The 14,978-nt window shown below is 35.3% G+C and overlaps 1 protein-coding gene and 1 long non-coding RNA gene across 7 annotated transcripts in view; one reads left to right on the top strand and one right to left on the bottom strand.

Moving 5' to 3' along the window:
- SCN9A (sodium voltage-gated channel alpha subunit 9) overlaps window positions 1-14,978 on the bottom strand; it is a 166,829-nt gene that overhangs the window by 34,464 nt on the left and 117,387 nt on the right. Inside the window, exon 18 of the mRNA XM_019458336.2 lies at window positions 3,715-3,835. Within this exon, the coding sequence (XP_019313881.2) occupies window positions 3,715-3,835 (121 nt within the window). The remainder of the gene's footprint in view (window positions 1-3,714; window positions 3,836-14,978) is intronic.
- The window catches only part of LOC109272374 (uncharacterized), a 117,519-nt gene that overhangs the window by 79,807 nt on the left and 22,734 nt on the right, over window positions 1-14,978 (top strand). The gene's annotated exons all lie outside the window — the stretch shown is intronic.

Genomic DNA, 14,978 nt, shown 5'->3' with positions numbered 1-14,978 from the left:
TTTATCTGAGACAAAAGTTTATAAATATTGCCCTTAGGATTTATAACACCTCAGAGAGTTTCTTACTCTTATTTTGAGGCAGGAGTGCTCGACTGACTGTCTGGCTTTTATGCAAAGGCATATCCTAAGAGATTTCCAACCTAGCTGGTTGGCAATGTTATCACATCTTCTTTTTTAAAAGGAGTATTAACTAAATGTAAACATAACAGAGAACCTCTCAAACATTTTAATGGGTCCCCATGGGTAAATGCTATTTCTTTTGGGTGGTTTCATTAATTTGTTCTCGTGATGCATTTCATAAACTCTATACTGGGTTTCATCATGTTAAAGTAGTGCTCTCCACCCACCGTCCCCCAAACAAAAAAACTCCTAACCACCACTGACCTCTTCCATGTATCACTTATCTGTCCTACTAAATATTTACTACTAAATATTTGTTTGGGCAAGGGACATTGTTTTTTTCACTGCTCTATCTCTCTCCAGTGAGCACCCTGGGCCTGAAATACCAAAGTTGTTTAATGATTATTTGCTGATTGGATGAAAGAATAATTAAGTGGATAGATGGTGAGAGGCTCAGCAAATTGGATGCCCTGTTTGATTTACCAGGCTGAGCTTCTTAGCTCAGCAGGTTGAGCAAGTATAAAAAGTTTCTAGCTGCTCAGAGCGATGTGACTCACAGATGTGTGTTTCCTCATAAACTTTCTTGTCTTTTTTTTAAAAAAAATTATTTATTTAATTTTTTTAATGTTTATTGTTGAGAGAAAGATCATGGGTGGGGGAGGAGCAGAGAGAGAGGAGAACGGAGGATCTCAAGCAGGCTCTGAGCTGACAGCAGCGATTCCAATGCGGGTCTTAAACTCAGGAACCGTGAGATCATGACCTGAGCCAAAGTTGGATGCTCAATGGACTGAGCCACCTGGGTGCCCCATTTAAATTTTTTATTGAGGTAGCACATATATTTAGTATAGTATACCAATTATAAATATATAGATTAATATACTCATATAATAGCCATGTAGGTCAAGATATAACATTTTAAGCACCCAGGAAAGCACCCCTCCCGCCCCCATGTTCTTTCCCAGTCTGTACCCTCTAGAAGGAACTACTGGTCTGACTTCTATCATTGTAGGTTGATTTTGCCTATTCACCCCCCATTCCCAGCTTTACTGAGGTATAACTGATAATTTAAAACTGTATATATTTGAGGTACATGAATTGATAATTTGATATTAAGTATACGTTGTAATATAATCATCACAGTAAAGTTAATTAGCATAGCCCATCTTTTCACACGATTACAAATTGCTTCTTTACATCTGTGATGAGAGCATTTAAGATCTATCCTCTTAGCAAATCTGAAGTATACAATACAGTATTGTTAATTATAGTCACATTGTTGTTGTAGCTCTTCAGAATATATTTACCTGTGTAACTGAAACTTTGGCCCTCAGTAAATTTTCAATTGTTAAGGTCAAAATTCATCTGAAAATGTGTTTCTATAATACCTCTTATACATTAGACTCAATTCAGAAGTTATGAATAATCTCAAAGGACTCACATAACTATTCTCATTAGAGCTCTGTAGGACTAGAATAAACTTTTTGTAAAGTTTAATCTCAGTAAAATAGCAACTACAGTCTGAAATAGCTTAGCATTAATGCTTTCTGCAGAGGGTTTAAGTTTTTCTAAAGCCCTTTTCTAATTTGAAGACACAATTTGTTTGATAAACCCAACTTCTTTCTAGTTATCCTAGAATTTTAAGTTAGGGTCATTAATAAAAAGTATAGAGGAAATCTTGGTTGTATCTGTACATATTTAATGGTGCTAATCAATTTATTGAGAAATAAGCAACACCTGATGAAATTCTTAAATTTTGTAAAGGAAACACTTTAAAGGAAACTGTTTTGCGTATGGTACTAATTTCAGCAAACACAAAATTTCTACCAGTTGGGTGTCATACTTGTTTGCTTCTCACATAAAATGAAATTTAGCTTGTATTTAAAGAATATTCATGTACCATTGTAGTTAGAAGATTTCTTTATTTGACAGGCATTTTTTTCACACGTGAGTGCTAGAGGAAGCAGGTTGAGAAAATCATAGAGAATGAACACAAGTCAATGATTTCTACAAAAAATACTGATTCTGAGAATAATAGATACCAAGTCATCAGCATCAACCCTGTGTTATCAGAACTATACAGGATTGTCAACAAAATATTTTTAAAAATAAAAAAAAAGAAGAAGGATGTTAGGAACTGTGGTAATTAATTTGTGTTATCTCACTTAATGTCCTCAATATCCCTATGATTCAGATGTGATTGTTGTATCCATTTTACAGATGAGGAATCTGAGATTTAAGATTGAAAAATGTGGAAAAAAAAAGATTGAAAAATGTGCTCAAGGTCTCACAGAGAGTTAGCAGTAGGCCAGTTAGAAGTCATGTTTATCAGGCTCTAAAGCTTCTGGTCTATGTTATTGTATTATACTGCAACTCTAGTATAGGTTTGTGTTTTTACTTGAATAATGCAATATTTGATTAGAAAATATTGCATAAATTCACAGGTCAAGTTCAAAGTCACTACTTTGAATAAAATCCCTGAAAAATTCCAGAAGTAGTAAGTTCAGTAAGTCAGAAAGTGAAAAGGAATCAAAGGAGATACTGTTAGAAAAGAAGAGATTGAAATGCAAAGGGCTTTAAATGCTATGTTAAGGACTTCAGGTTTTATCCTATAGACCAATGGTTCTCAGCTTCTAGTGTGCATTAGAATCCCCTGGAGGATGTACACCTTATCCCCAGAGTTTCTGATCAACTTGTGGTTTCTGTAATCAACTTGTGGCTAGAAAGAAAGAGGTCAGGGCTGAATCAGTCTTTAGCTTGAGAGACAGGATAGATCATGATGTCACTAAATGAGAGAAAGACCAGAGGAAGCTATGAATTACATGGGGGAGAACTCACTAAACTTTGTTTCAAACTTATTTTACCTCACATGTTTAAAGGCAACCAGTAGAGATGACCATACCTGGAACTCAAGTATGAGGTCAGAGGGAAAGATAATAATGTAAGAGTCAAACAACACAGAAATAGATGTTTAAGCTATAGATATGGATAAAGCCCCTTAGGGCTAGAGAAATAAGAAGGTAACAGCATTGAAATGTGGGGGAACAATGTTATTTAAGGGATGTGCATAAAGATAGTCACTGAAAGAAACAGGGGAAGAAACTCAACTCTCAGAGATGCAAAAGAAGAACAAAGGTAGAGTGTGGCTTCTGAAACCAAGAGAAGGATTTTGAGACAGACTACTATTAACCAGATAATGGTTAACAGTATCAAACAGTTGGCGGGTGGCTTCAACTTTTGATGATAAGGACAGTAGTAGCCTCTATCCCATTGAGCTGTATTCTAGTGGTTCCACAGAACTGGAAAAATGAATTAAGGATCTAAAATGAGAAGTATGAGCACCCTAAGTAAGTAAAGTGCTTTACAGTATAACATACTGTCATTGTAAATTATTGTTAGTAAAGTATCTTAAGTGTGGAAACTGAAGCTTTGAAAGCTTCCATGATTTACCCTTTGTCATAGAGCCATGGCCGAATCAGTATGCAGTGGAGTCTTCTGACTTTTCACTGAATAATCCCTGATAAGTATTAGGTTTTAAGATAAAACCCCAAATACGAATAAATGGATGGCTAGCCAAGGTCTTGAATTTTCTCTTACCATCTGTAAAACAGGCCTCTGGCTCATCTGAATTTATAGGTTCAGCCTCTGCTTCTTCTCCTTCTCCTGGCAGAGGGTTATCAACTGTGCTGCACTCAGAGGAACTCGACCGGTTCAATCTCTAAAAAGAAATGCACCAGCCCACCAGGCAGTTAATTTAGAGGTTATTCAAATCTTATATGCAAGCCATACTTAATAATCAAATTCATGCAAAGTGTTATGAAAAAAAGATTAACAAGTATGATGGCCATAAAAACGTATAAACACATATTGAGGTCAAGTAAACTTACAATGCATCTATGCTTAATCTTTCTATCTACACATCCCGTGAAAATTAAATTTTATTATTTTTAGTATGCTAGCAAGTAAGTATATGGACAGAATTAGCATAAGGTAATTGTTTGATAAACTATAGCATTTGTAAAGTATTGGCCAAATTTTTATTATGTTTTATGTTTAATATAATTTGTGTACACCAGTAATTATTATACTCAGACAACCAAGATCCTGATAGAAATAATACAAGTACCAAATTTCCAATGCCTGAGAATTGAAAGATTGTATCTGACAGTTGGCAGAAAAAGTTTATTGATACTTAAAATTAGAAAAAAAAGAAATAAATTAGTGTAAAATGAAATCCAAACATATTTCCTCTATTATCTCTTGGATTTAACAATATGTATCAGGATGATATAGATAGAAGGCTTTTCACCAAGACAAAAAAAAGTCAAATATTATATTGGAATCAAAATGCCAAAGACCACACTAATTATTTCATCCAACACAGACCACTTTAGTATAAAATTTCAGAACATAGTTGAAAAGATCATAAAGTATTATATATAATGTCAAAAGATAGTGGCTACCAAAGTGAGCACCACATGCAAAATCTGAAACAAAGATTCAATGAAATTAAACATGGTGGTTTCACACATGAGAGGAATGAATTCATTGTCATTATGATCATATAATTGATCATAACACAAGTTCTTCCCACCCAGAAATTTATGATCAAACATGATGTTTACACACTTATACATACACAGAAACTTTAGAAAAAATACATACAGCAATTGTAGCAAAACTGTCAATTTTTCCTAATATTGCTTTATAAGGGGTAGAGCAGCACATCAATAGAAGAGTTCATTTTTCATTCTCATTTGCTGAATGACATGTGAATATTGAAAACTACTAGTTATTACAGCACATGCTTCTCTTATTAAGATTATAGCTTTACTTGAGAATAGTTCTATAAATACAAGTGCTAAAAGCAAGGAAATACTCATCTCCATTAAATTGGTTTTTTTAATCAATTAATTTGCATTAATATTCTGGCCAAATCTAAAATATTAATTTTTAGAGATTTACTGGGAAGCTAAAAATGTGGGTACCACATTCTCAGTGTTATTATTATCACACATTATTCAACACCAGTAAAAAAGTCATTGATACAGCTTTATACATAAAGAATGGTATAAGCAAAGTTCTTTTTATGGGAGCAAAGAATTATGATTACTATAATATTTATAATCCTATTGGCATAGGGGCATTATTCCCACCAGGTTGAAGAGTTTTATAATAATACCGTTATGAACAGTATTACTATGAAATTTCACTTAAAAAGAAGAATTAAATTGATTGAATTAATCTTAAATGACTTTAAAATAAAATTTTAAATAAAATGCATCTAATATGCAGAATGCCTACTCAGGCTAAATTAATGAAAACACCTTCAACCTTCGTATTTGGTTTTCTCATTAAGCATTAGCAAAAAAATATATGCCAAGTTAATTTATAAGCAAATAAAAATTAAGATGATTTTATGAAGTGTATCATGTCATTTCTGAAACTTTTTTCATAGTATGGCAACTTTTTGACGTTTAAATTCAGAGTTTGGCTCAAATTGTATATAATAAATGACAGTTATTCAAGATAATTCCTCATTGCAACAGACATCAAAATATTTAATATGAACTACAGTTTGTATCATAAGCCAAATTGCTATGACTCTTTAGAAATTCAAGTTTAGAATATTTTTAGGAATTCAGTGTTTTCCCGGGAATGCATGAAGTATTCACAAAGTAGCTATTTTAATACTGTATATAATATTAAACGCTTATGTATATGCCTTAGTGATGTAGAGAGTTTAGATGTAATCTATTCAGTCTTTAAATTTAATATTTACTAAAGTCGAAGTGTCTTTAAACAGCGTCCAAAAGGACGCCTTTAAATAGAAAGGCTAACATCTAAAATGAAAACTTTCCCTTGAAGGGAAATGCATTTAATTCTCATGACAGGTATTGCTGTATTTAACTATTGAATCTTCTTATTTTCTTGTTAGTACACAGAGAAGATCATACCAATCATTTGAATCGCTTTACATTATTATTATTATTTTCAATTCTATAAACTCAATCATTTGTTTTTTAGTTTCCTTTCTTGTAATTATGGAAATCGAAGAATTATTATAGTAAACTAAGAGCAGTAAAATAAATACTTTAGTGTAGAAAATTCCCCTTTTGATATTATAAATAGCCTATTCTGTAATTTTTGTGTGGATTTTGGTTTTAATAAAAAATGAAATATACTTTTGTCTATAGCTTTTTTGCTTGTCTTGTCAACAAATATAATTTTTTACCTTTGACAGCCTATACATATAGGCTGTATAAACATAGGATCATAGATGTAGAGTCATTAGCATTAGGAATAGAAAATATACCATAGACAGCATTCCTGCCTTTTTATTGAATAATATGGCATCATTTATTGACACTTTCTAAAATTTTCTTTCTTTTCTTTAAATAAAATCTATACTTGATTCAAAAATTTTAAATGTACAATAATATATGGCAGAAAACAAAAGTCCTTTCCACTCTCTGATTCTATTCCCTACTATATATACAGTGTGTATGTGTGTGTGCATACATATATATCTTTCCATATTCAGTGTGCATCCATACAACATTGAAGTAGTTTGGAAATAATCTAATCTTGATTCAAACTTATATAGCTATCCAAGAGGCCTCTTTCAACATTTGAAAATATAATCAGATTAAGATGATGGAGTAGTAGGACCCTATGCTTGCCTTGTCCCTTGAATGCAGCTAGATAAATATCAAATGATTCTGAAGACCCAGTAAATCAATCTGAAGACTGAGAAAACAAACTGCACAAGTAAAGGGAGAGAAAAGACCACACGGTAGAAGGTAGGAAGTATGGAGCTGTGATTTGGGGGAGAAGGGATTGTGGGCTGTGGAGGAGAAGGAGTCCTGATCATGGAGAGAGGAAGGAAGACACAGAGAGAGACAGAGAAAGAGAGAGTGAGAGAAATGTACAGGGGATTGCACAACAAAAGCACTTCCTCAAAACCACTGACTGAGAAAATGAGAGGAGCTGATTATCTTGAGTTTTTATAACCAGTGGAGCTCAAAAATTGGAGTTTAGAAATCCATACCATGTGGATGGTGGATGCGCTTGGTGGATGCAGTGGTGCTCCTGTGGAGAAGGAGGGCAGAAGCCCAGGAGCAGATGGCACGATCTGAGAACCCCTGGGATATCCTGGGAGAGATAGTTTCCCCTTCTTGGAGTGCATCTGGGAGAGGAGGATAACCTCTCAGGGGACAAAAGAGCTGGTGGGTGCCATTGTGCTGCCCTGTTCCTTAGCATAGGAAAATAGACACCTGCTGAGGGCAGCTAACCTGGACACTGGCTTTTTGCTATGCTTTACTCTAAACTCCAGGCTCCTGCATGTTGGTGCAAATGCCATTCTGGGACAAACTGGCACCAACCCCAGTGCCATGAGACCCTGGCCCAGAGGACCACAGCAGGTCTGTGGCACACCAGATCCCTAAAACTTAGATTTTGAAACCCAGCCAACATGCCTGAGATAAAACACAGGTGCACTACACTGCTGGGAGGGCAGAATGGCCCAGACACAGGGTGAAGGCAGAGATCTGAGGAATGCCTGGGACACATGAGGTGAGATTGTTTGCTCTTCTGTGAGGGCTTCACAGACAGTGGCAGACACAAACTCTCCTCTCTGGGGATGAGGGAGAGGGTTGTTGCCATTTTTCTCCCCCACCCATCAGAACAGACTGACTTCAGTGAGCAGAACAGCTCCAACAGTGGAGACCTGAGCTACTTACACCAAGCCCCACCCCTCTGAGCTCTGCAGGTGCTTCTTTACTAGGGCAAGTGTACCTGAGAACGAGAGCAGTTGGCTCTTCCCCCAGAGGACCAGCACAAACTCCTGCACACACCAAGTCTACTGACCACAGAGTGTGCAAAGCTTCAGCTCTAGGACACATAGGATCTAGCCTCTTAACAAGCAGACCAGAGCACACCTAGTTAAAACTCACCACACTCTGGACAAGGTGAAAACACTCCCCACGGCAGGCAAGAAGAAACTCTGCAGAGGACTGACCTGAGGGGAAAAGCAGCCAAAACAGTAGCAGAGTACACACAGCATAAACCAGAAACACGTCCTAAAATTCCAGGCCCTGGACAGTATATGATCTCTTCTTCATAAAGCCATTACTCTCTGGAGCAGGAAACATAGCAAGCTTTCATAACACACAGAAGCCAGAGACGTAGACAAAATGCTAAGATGGAGGAGTTCATCCATCCCAAAAGAAAGAACAAGAAAAGGTCATGGTCAGGGATCTCTTTGAAACAGATATAAGTAATATGCTTGATCTAGAATTTAGAACAATCAGAAGGATATTAGCTGGGCTTAAGAAAAGCATAGAAGACACCATAGAAAAGCATAGAAGACAATAGGCAATCCCCTATTGTAGAGCTAAAAGACCTAAAAATCAGTCAGGTTGAAATAAAAAAAATACTATAACTGAGATGAAAAACTGAATGATTGTAATGACCACAAGGATGAAAGAATCATAGGAATGAATAAGTAACATAGAAGATAAAATTATGGAAATTAATGAAGCTGAAAAGAAGAGGGAAAGAAAAATACAGGATCATGAATAAGACTTAGGGAATTCAGTGACTCCTTAGGTGTATTAACATTTGTATCATAGGAGACCCAGAAAAAGGAGAGAGGATAAAAGGGGAAGAAGGTTTATTTGAGCAGATTATAGCTGAAAACTTCCATAATCTGGGGAAGGAAACAGATATACAAATCCAGGAGGCACAGAGAACTCCCATCAAAATCAACCAAAGCAGGCCAACACCAAGACATATTAAAGTAAAATTTGCAAAACACAGAGTTAAGGAAAAAATCCTAAAAGCAGCAAGGAAAATGAAATTTCTAACTTACAAGGGAAGACAAATAAGGTTAGCAGCAGACCTATTCCCAGAAACTTGGCAGGCCAGAGGGAGTGGCATGATATATTCAATGTGCTGAAGAGGAAAAATATATAGTTAAGAATATTATATCCAGCAAGGCTGTCATTCAGAATAGGAGAGATAGAGTTTCCCAGACAAACAAATATTAAAGGAGTTCACAACCACTAAACCAGCTCTGTAAGAAATATTAAAGAGGACTCTTTAAGGGAGAAAGAAAGAGCAATGTGACAAAGACTAGAAAGGAACAGAGAATGGGGTGCCTGGGAGGCTCAGATGGTTAAGCATCCAACTTTGGCTCAGGTCATGATCTCATCGTTCATGAGTTCAAGGCCCACATTGGGCCCTGTGCTGACAGCTCAGAGCCTAGAGCCTGCTCCAGATTCTCTGTCTCACTCTCTCTCCACCCCTCCCCTTCTTGCTCTCTGTCTCTATCTCTTGAAAATAAATAAACATTAAAAAAATTTACAAAAAAGAAAGGAACAGAGAAGATCTCTAGATTGTCTCTAAGATTGGACTAAATGCTCCAGTAAAAAGACACAGAGTAACAGAATGGATTAAAAAAAAAACAACAAAAAAAAAAACAGAAAAAAACAAAAAACAAGGCCCATCTATCTGCTGCCTACAAAAGACTCATTTTAGACCTAAAGACAATTGCAGATTGAAAGTGAGGGGATGGAGAACCATCTATTAGGCTAATGGATGTAAAAAAAAAAAAAAAAGCTGGAGTAGCCATACTTATGTCCGACAAACTAGATTCAAACTAGATTTTAAACCAAAGACTGTAACAAGAGATGAAGAAGGGTACTATGTAATAATAACGGGGGTCTATCCAACAAAAAGATCTAACAACTGTAAATATTTATATCCACAACCTGAAAGCACCCAAATATATAAAACAACTAATAACAAACAAAGAAACCCATTGATTATAATACAATAATAGTAGTGGACTTGAACACCCCACTTACAACAATGGGAAAATCATCTAAGCAGAAAAGCAGCAAGGAAACAATGGCTTTGAATGATCACTGAACCAGGTGGACTTAACAGATATATTCAGAACATTTCATCCCAAAGCAGCAGAATACACATTGTTTTCAAGTGCACATGGGACATTCTCCAGGATAGAACCACATAGTGGGTCACAAATCAGACCTCAACAAATACAAAAAAATTAAGATCATACCTTGCGTATTTTCTGACCAGAACACTATGAAACTTAAAGTCAAATACAAGAAAAAATTTGGAAAGACCACAAATACATGGAAGTTGAAGAACATCCTACTAAAGAATGAGTTAACCAAGAAATTAAAGAAGAAATAAAAGAATACATGGAAGTAAATGAAAATAAAAACATGATGGTCCAAAATCTTTGGGATACAGCAAAAAACAGTCATAAGAGGGAGGCATACAGCAATATAGCCTTACCTCAAGAAGAAAAATGTCATATACACAACCTAACCTTACACCTAAAGGAGCTAGAAAAGAAACAGCAAAGAAGCCTAAAGCCAACTGAAGAAGGGAAATAATAAAGATTAGAGCAGAAATAAATGATATAGGAAAAAAACCCAGTAGATCAGATCAATGAAACTAGGATTAGTTCTTTGAAAGAATAAATTGATGGACCCCTAGCCAGACTTATCAAAAAGAAAAGGGAAATGACCCAAATAAATAAAATCACAAATGAAAGAGATCGCAACCAACACCACAGAAATACAAACAATTATAAGAGAATATTATGAAAAATTATATGCCAACAAACTGGGCAACCTGGGAGAAATGGACAAATTCCTAAAAACATACAAACTACCAGAACTGAAACAAGAAGAAATAGAAAATTTGAACAGACCCATAACCAGCAAAGAAATTGAATCAGTAATCAAAAATCTCCCAAAAAACAAAAGTCCAGGGCCAGATGAAATCCCAGGGGAATTCTACCAAACATTTAATGAAGAATTAATATCTATTATTTTTTTAAGTTTATTTATTTATTTTGAAAGAGAGAGAGAAAGAACGTGAGAGGGGCAGAGACAGATGGAGAGAGAGAGAATCCAATGTGGGGTTCGATCTCACAAACCATGAAATCATGACCTGAGCTGAAACCAAGAGTTGGTTGCTTAACTGACTGAGCCACCCATTCTTCTCAAACTGTTTCAAAAAATAGAAATGGAAGGAAAATTTCCAAACTCTTTCTATGAGGTCAGCATTACCTCGATGCTAAAGCTAGAAAAAGACCCACTAAAAAGGAGAAAAAATAGGTCAATATCCCCAATGAACATTGATATAACTCTCAACAAGATACTAGCAAATTGAATCCAACAAGTAAATTAAAAGAATTATTTGCCCACAATCAAGTGGGATTTATTGCTGGGATGCAGGGCTGGTTCAATATTTGCCAATCAATCAACATGATATAACACATTAATAAAAGAAAGGATAAGAATCATATTATACTTTCAAAAGATGTAGAAAAAGCACTTGACAAAATACAGCATCCTTTCTTGATAAAAATCCCTCAACAAAGTGGGGATAAAGGGAACATGCCTCAACATCATAAAGGTCATATACGAAAGACCCACAGTGGGGTCCTCAATGGAGAAAAACTGAGAGCCTTTCCTCTATGGTCAGGAACAAGACAGGGGTTTCCACTCTCACCATTATTATTTAACATAGTACTGGAAGTCCTAGCCTCAGCAATCAGACAACAAAAAGAAATAAAAGGCATCCAAACGGGCAAGGAAGAAGTCAAACTTTCACTATTCGCAGATGATATGACATGATGTAAAATACCTGAAATGCTCAACCAAAAAATTGCTAGAACTGATACCTGTATTCAGTAAAGTCACAGGATACAAAATCAACATACAGAAACCTGTTGCATTTCTATAGACCAATAATAAAGCAGTAGAAAAAGAAATCAAGGAATCAATCCCATTTTCAATTGCATCAAACCCCATAAGATAACTAGGAATAAACCTAATCAAAGAAGTAAAAGAATTATACTCTGAAAACTATAGAACACTGATGAAAGAAATTGAAGATGACACAAAGAATTGGAAAAACAGTCCATGTTCATGGATTAGAAGAACAAATATTGTTAAAACGTCTATACTACCCAAAGAAATCTACACATTTAATGCAACCCTTATCAAAATACCACCAGCAATTTTTCACAGAGCTATAATAAACAATCCTAAAATTTGTATGGAATCACAAAAGACCCCAAATAGCCAAAGCAATCTTGAAAAAGAAAAGCAAAGCTGGAGGCATCACAATTCCAGATTTTAAGCTACAAAGCTGTAATCATCAAGACCGTATGGTACTGACACAAACAGAGACAAACACATCAATAGTACAGAATAGAAAACCCAGAAATGGACCCACAACTATATGGGCAACTAATTTTTGGTGAAGCAGAAAAGAATATCCTAGGAAAAAGACAGTCTCTTCAACAAATGGTGTTGAGAAAATTGGAGAGCAACATTCTGTCCACTGGATCACTTTGTTACACTCTACACGAAAATAAATTCAAAATGGATGAAAGACTTAAATGTGAGACAAGAAACCATCAAAATCCTAGAGGAAAACACAGGCAGCAACCTCTCTGACATAGGCCATAGCAACTTCTTGTCAGACACATCTCCAGAGGCCAGGGAAACAAAAGCAAAAATGAATTATTGAGACTTCATCAAGATAAAAATCTTCTGTACAGTGAAGGAAACAATCAACAAAACTAAAAGGCAGACTATGGAATGGGAGAAGATATTTGCAAATTACATGTCTGATAAAAGGTTTGTATCCAAAATCTATAAAGAGTTTATCAAACTCAGCACCCCCCTCCAAAATAATCCAGTGACAAGCGGAAGACACGAATAGACATTTTTCCAAAGAAGACATCTAGATCACTATCAGACACATGAAAAGATGCTCAACATCACTCAACACCAGGGAGATACAAATCAAAACCATGATGAGATACTGCATCACACCTGTCAGAATGGTTAAAACTAACAACTCAGAAAACAACAGATGTAGGTGAGGATTGGGGAAAGGGGAACCCTCTTACACTGCTGGTGGGAATGTAAACTGGTGCAGACACTCTAGAAAACAGTATGGAGATTCCTAAAAAAGTTAAAAATAGAACTACCTTATGACCCAGCAATTGCACTATTAGGTATTTACTCAAAGGATAAAAAAATACTGACTCAAAGGGGCACATGCACCCCAATATTTATAGCAGCATTATCAACAAAGCCAAATAATGGAAAGAGACCAAATGTTCATCGACTGATGAATGGATAAAGAGGATGTGGTACATATATACAATGGAATACTACTCAGCCATAAAAAGTATGAAATCTTGCCATTTGCAATGACATGGATGGAGCTAGAATGTATTATGCTAAGTGTAATAAATCAGTTCAAGAAGGACAAATACTATATGATTTCACTCATATGTGGAATTTAAGAAACAAAACAGATGAACATAGGGTAAGAAAAAAAGAGAAGGAGGCAAATATAAGAAACTTAACTATAGAGAACAAACTGAGAGTTGCTGGGTGGGGAAGTGAGTGGGGGGATGGGTTAAATGGGTGATGGGCATTAAGGATGGCACTTGTTGTGATGAGCACTGGGTGTTATATATAAGTGATGAATCACTAAATTCTACTCCTGAAACCAGCATTACGCTATATGTTAACTAAGTACAATTTAAATAAAAACTTGAAACATTAAAAAAAATGATCAAATTAAGTACTTTTTTATTCATTATGGTTCTTTCGATTGCCTAGAAGGTGTTTTTGCTACAATACTTAATGTGAATAGAGACCATTAAATATAGGTGTTATATGAGAAACTGCCCTAAGCTGGTAACTTACAATGTTATTACTGACATATCCCAAAATAGGTATTCACATCATAAGGCTATTTTATGCTAGTTGGCCTTTTCTTATTTTGAGAGGTATGAAGTAGGATTATCTAATAATTTGATGATCTGCCACTCAAAAAAAGCCAAAAAAGAAAAAACAAAATTCAAACCTATTCTACCTATTGTAGAAAATACAGAACCCAACAAAAACCTTATGCAAAGAGGATGGTTGGTGTTGAAAACATTCCAAAGATTATACATTTAAAATACATACTGTAAGTCTGATTGCTATATACAACAAAAGATATTCTTTGAGGAGCAGAGCTTAGAATAGTTATTCCACCGGAGAAGTGAAACAAAGAAACACGCAAGAGAGCAAGAAGTTGAGAGAAGCAAATCAAAGAAAAGAGAAGGGCATATATGGGCAGAAAAATTAAGGGAGACATTAATGATAAACTAAGCTCTACTGTATGTCATTAAGCTTAAGAAATATTTTTTTATTATATTCAAATAACATCGCCCATATTTTAATTTTAGAGTCTAATTTTACAATTGATATTCATAATGAGGGCCCTGAATCATTAAAGGAGTAAAATGGTCAAGTTCAGAAAAAAATATCGAAGGACCTTTAAAGAAGAAATCTACAGATTCTACTATGCTTTGTGGGAGTAGGGGTCCAGTGTTTTCCAAGCTCCCATTCTATCATGGGATAACTTCAATTTAAAATATTCTTTTCTGGTCTAGAACCAAAATATGCTTTCCTCTTCCTTGCAGTTGTTAGGGCCCTTTTTGCCCTCTGGAGAAATGCAAATATTATCTTCCTACAGCCTTTTCAAACTGAGACTACCATTTGTGTTTTTCATCTTAAGAGTACTGATATTTAGTTTCTTTACATGACTTAGCATTCTAGGCCCCTCAAGTCCCTCCAATCCTTTTCTCATCTCTCTAAAATCCCGATCTGTCTCAAGATTCTTTTTAAATGATAGTGCCAGTTAAAAAGATATCCTTCATCAATGGAAATGACAATAGTATTTTCCTTTCTGTTATCTAGATTTACTACCATTTAAGTAGCAATTTTTAGTTTAATTACTAG

Source organism: Panthera pardus, unplaced genomic scaffold, assembly GCF_024362965.1.
Source record: "Panthera pardus isolate Hobbes unplaced genomic scaffold, ASM2436296v1 HiC_scaffold_10, whole genome shotgun sequence".
Lineage (NCBI taxonomy): Eukaryota > Metazoa > Chordata > Mammalia > Carnivora > Felidae > Panthera > Panthera pardus.
This window is presented reverse-complemented; position numbering and strand designations above follow the sequence as displayed.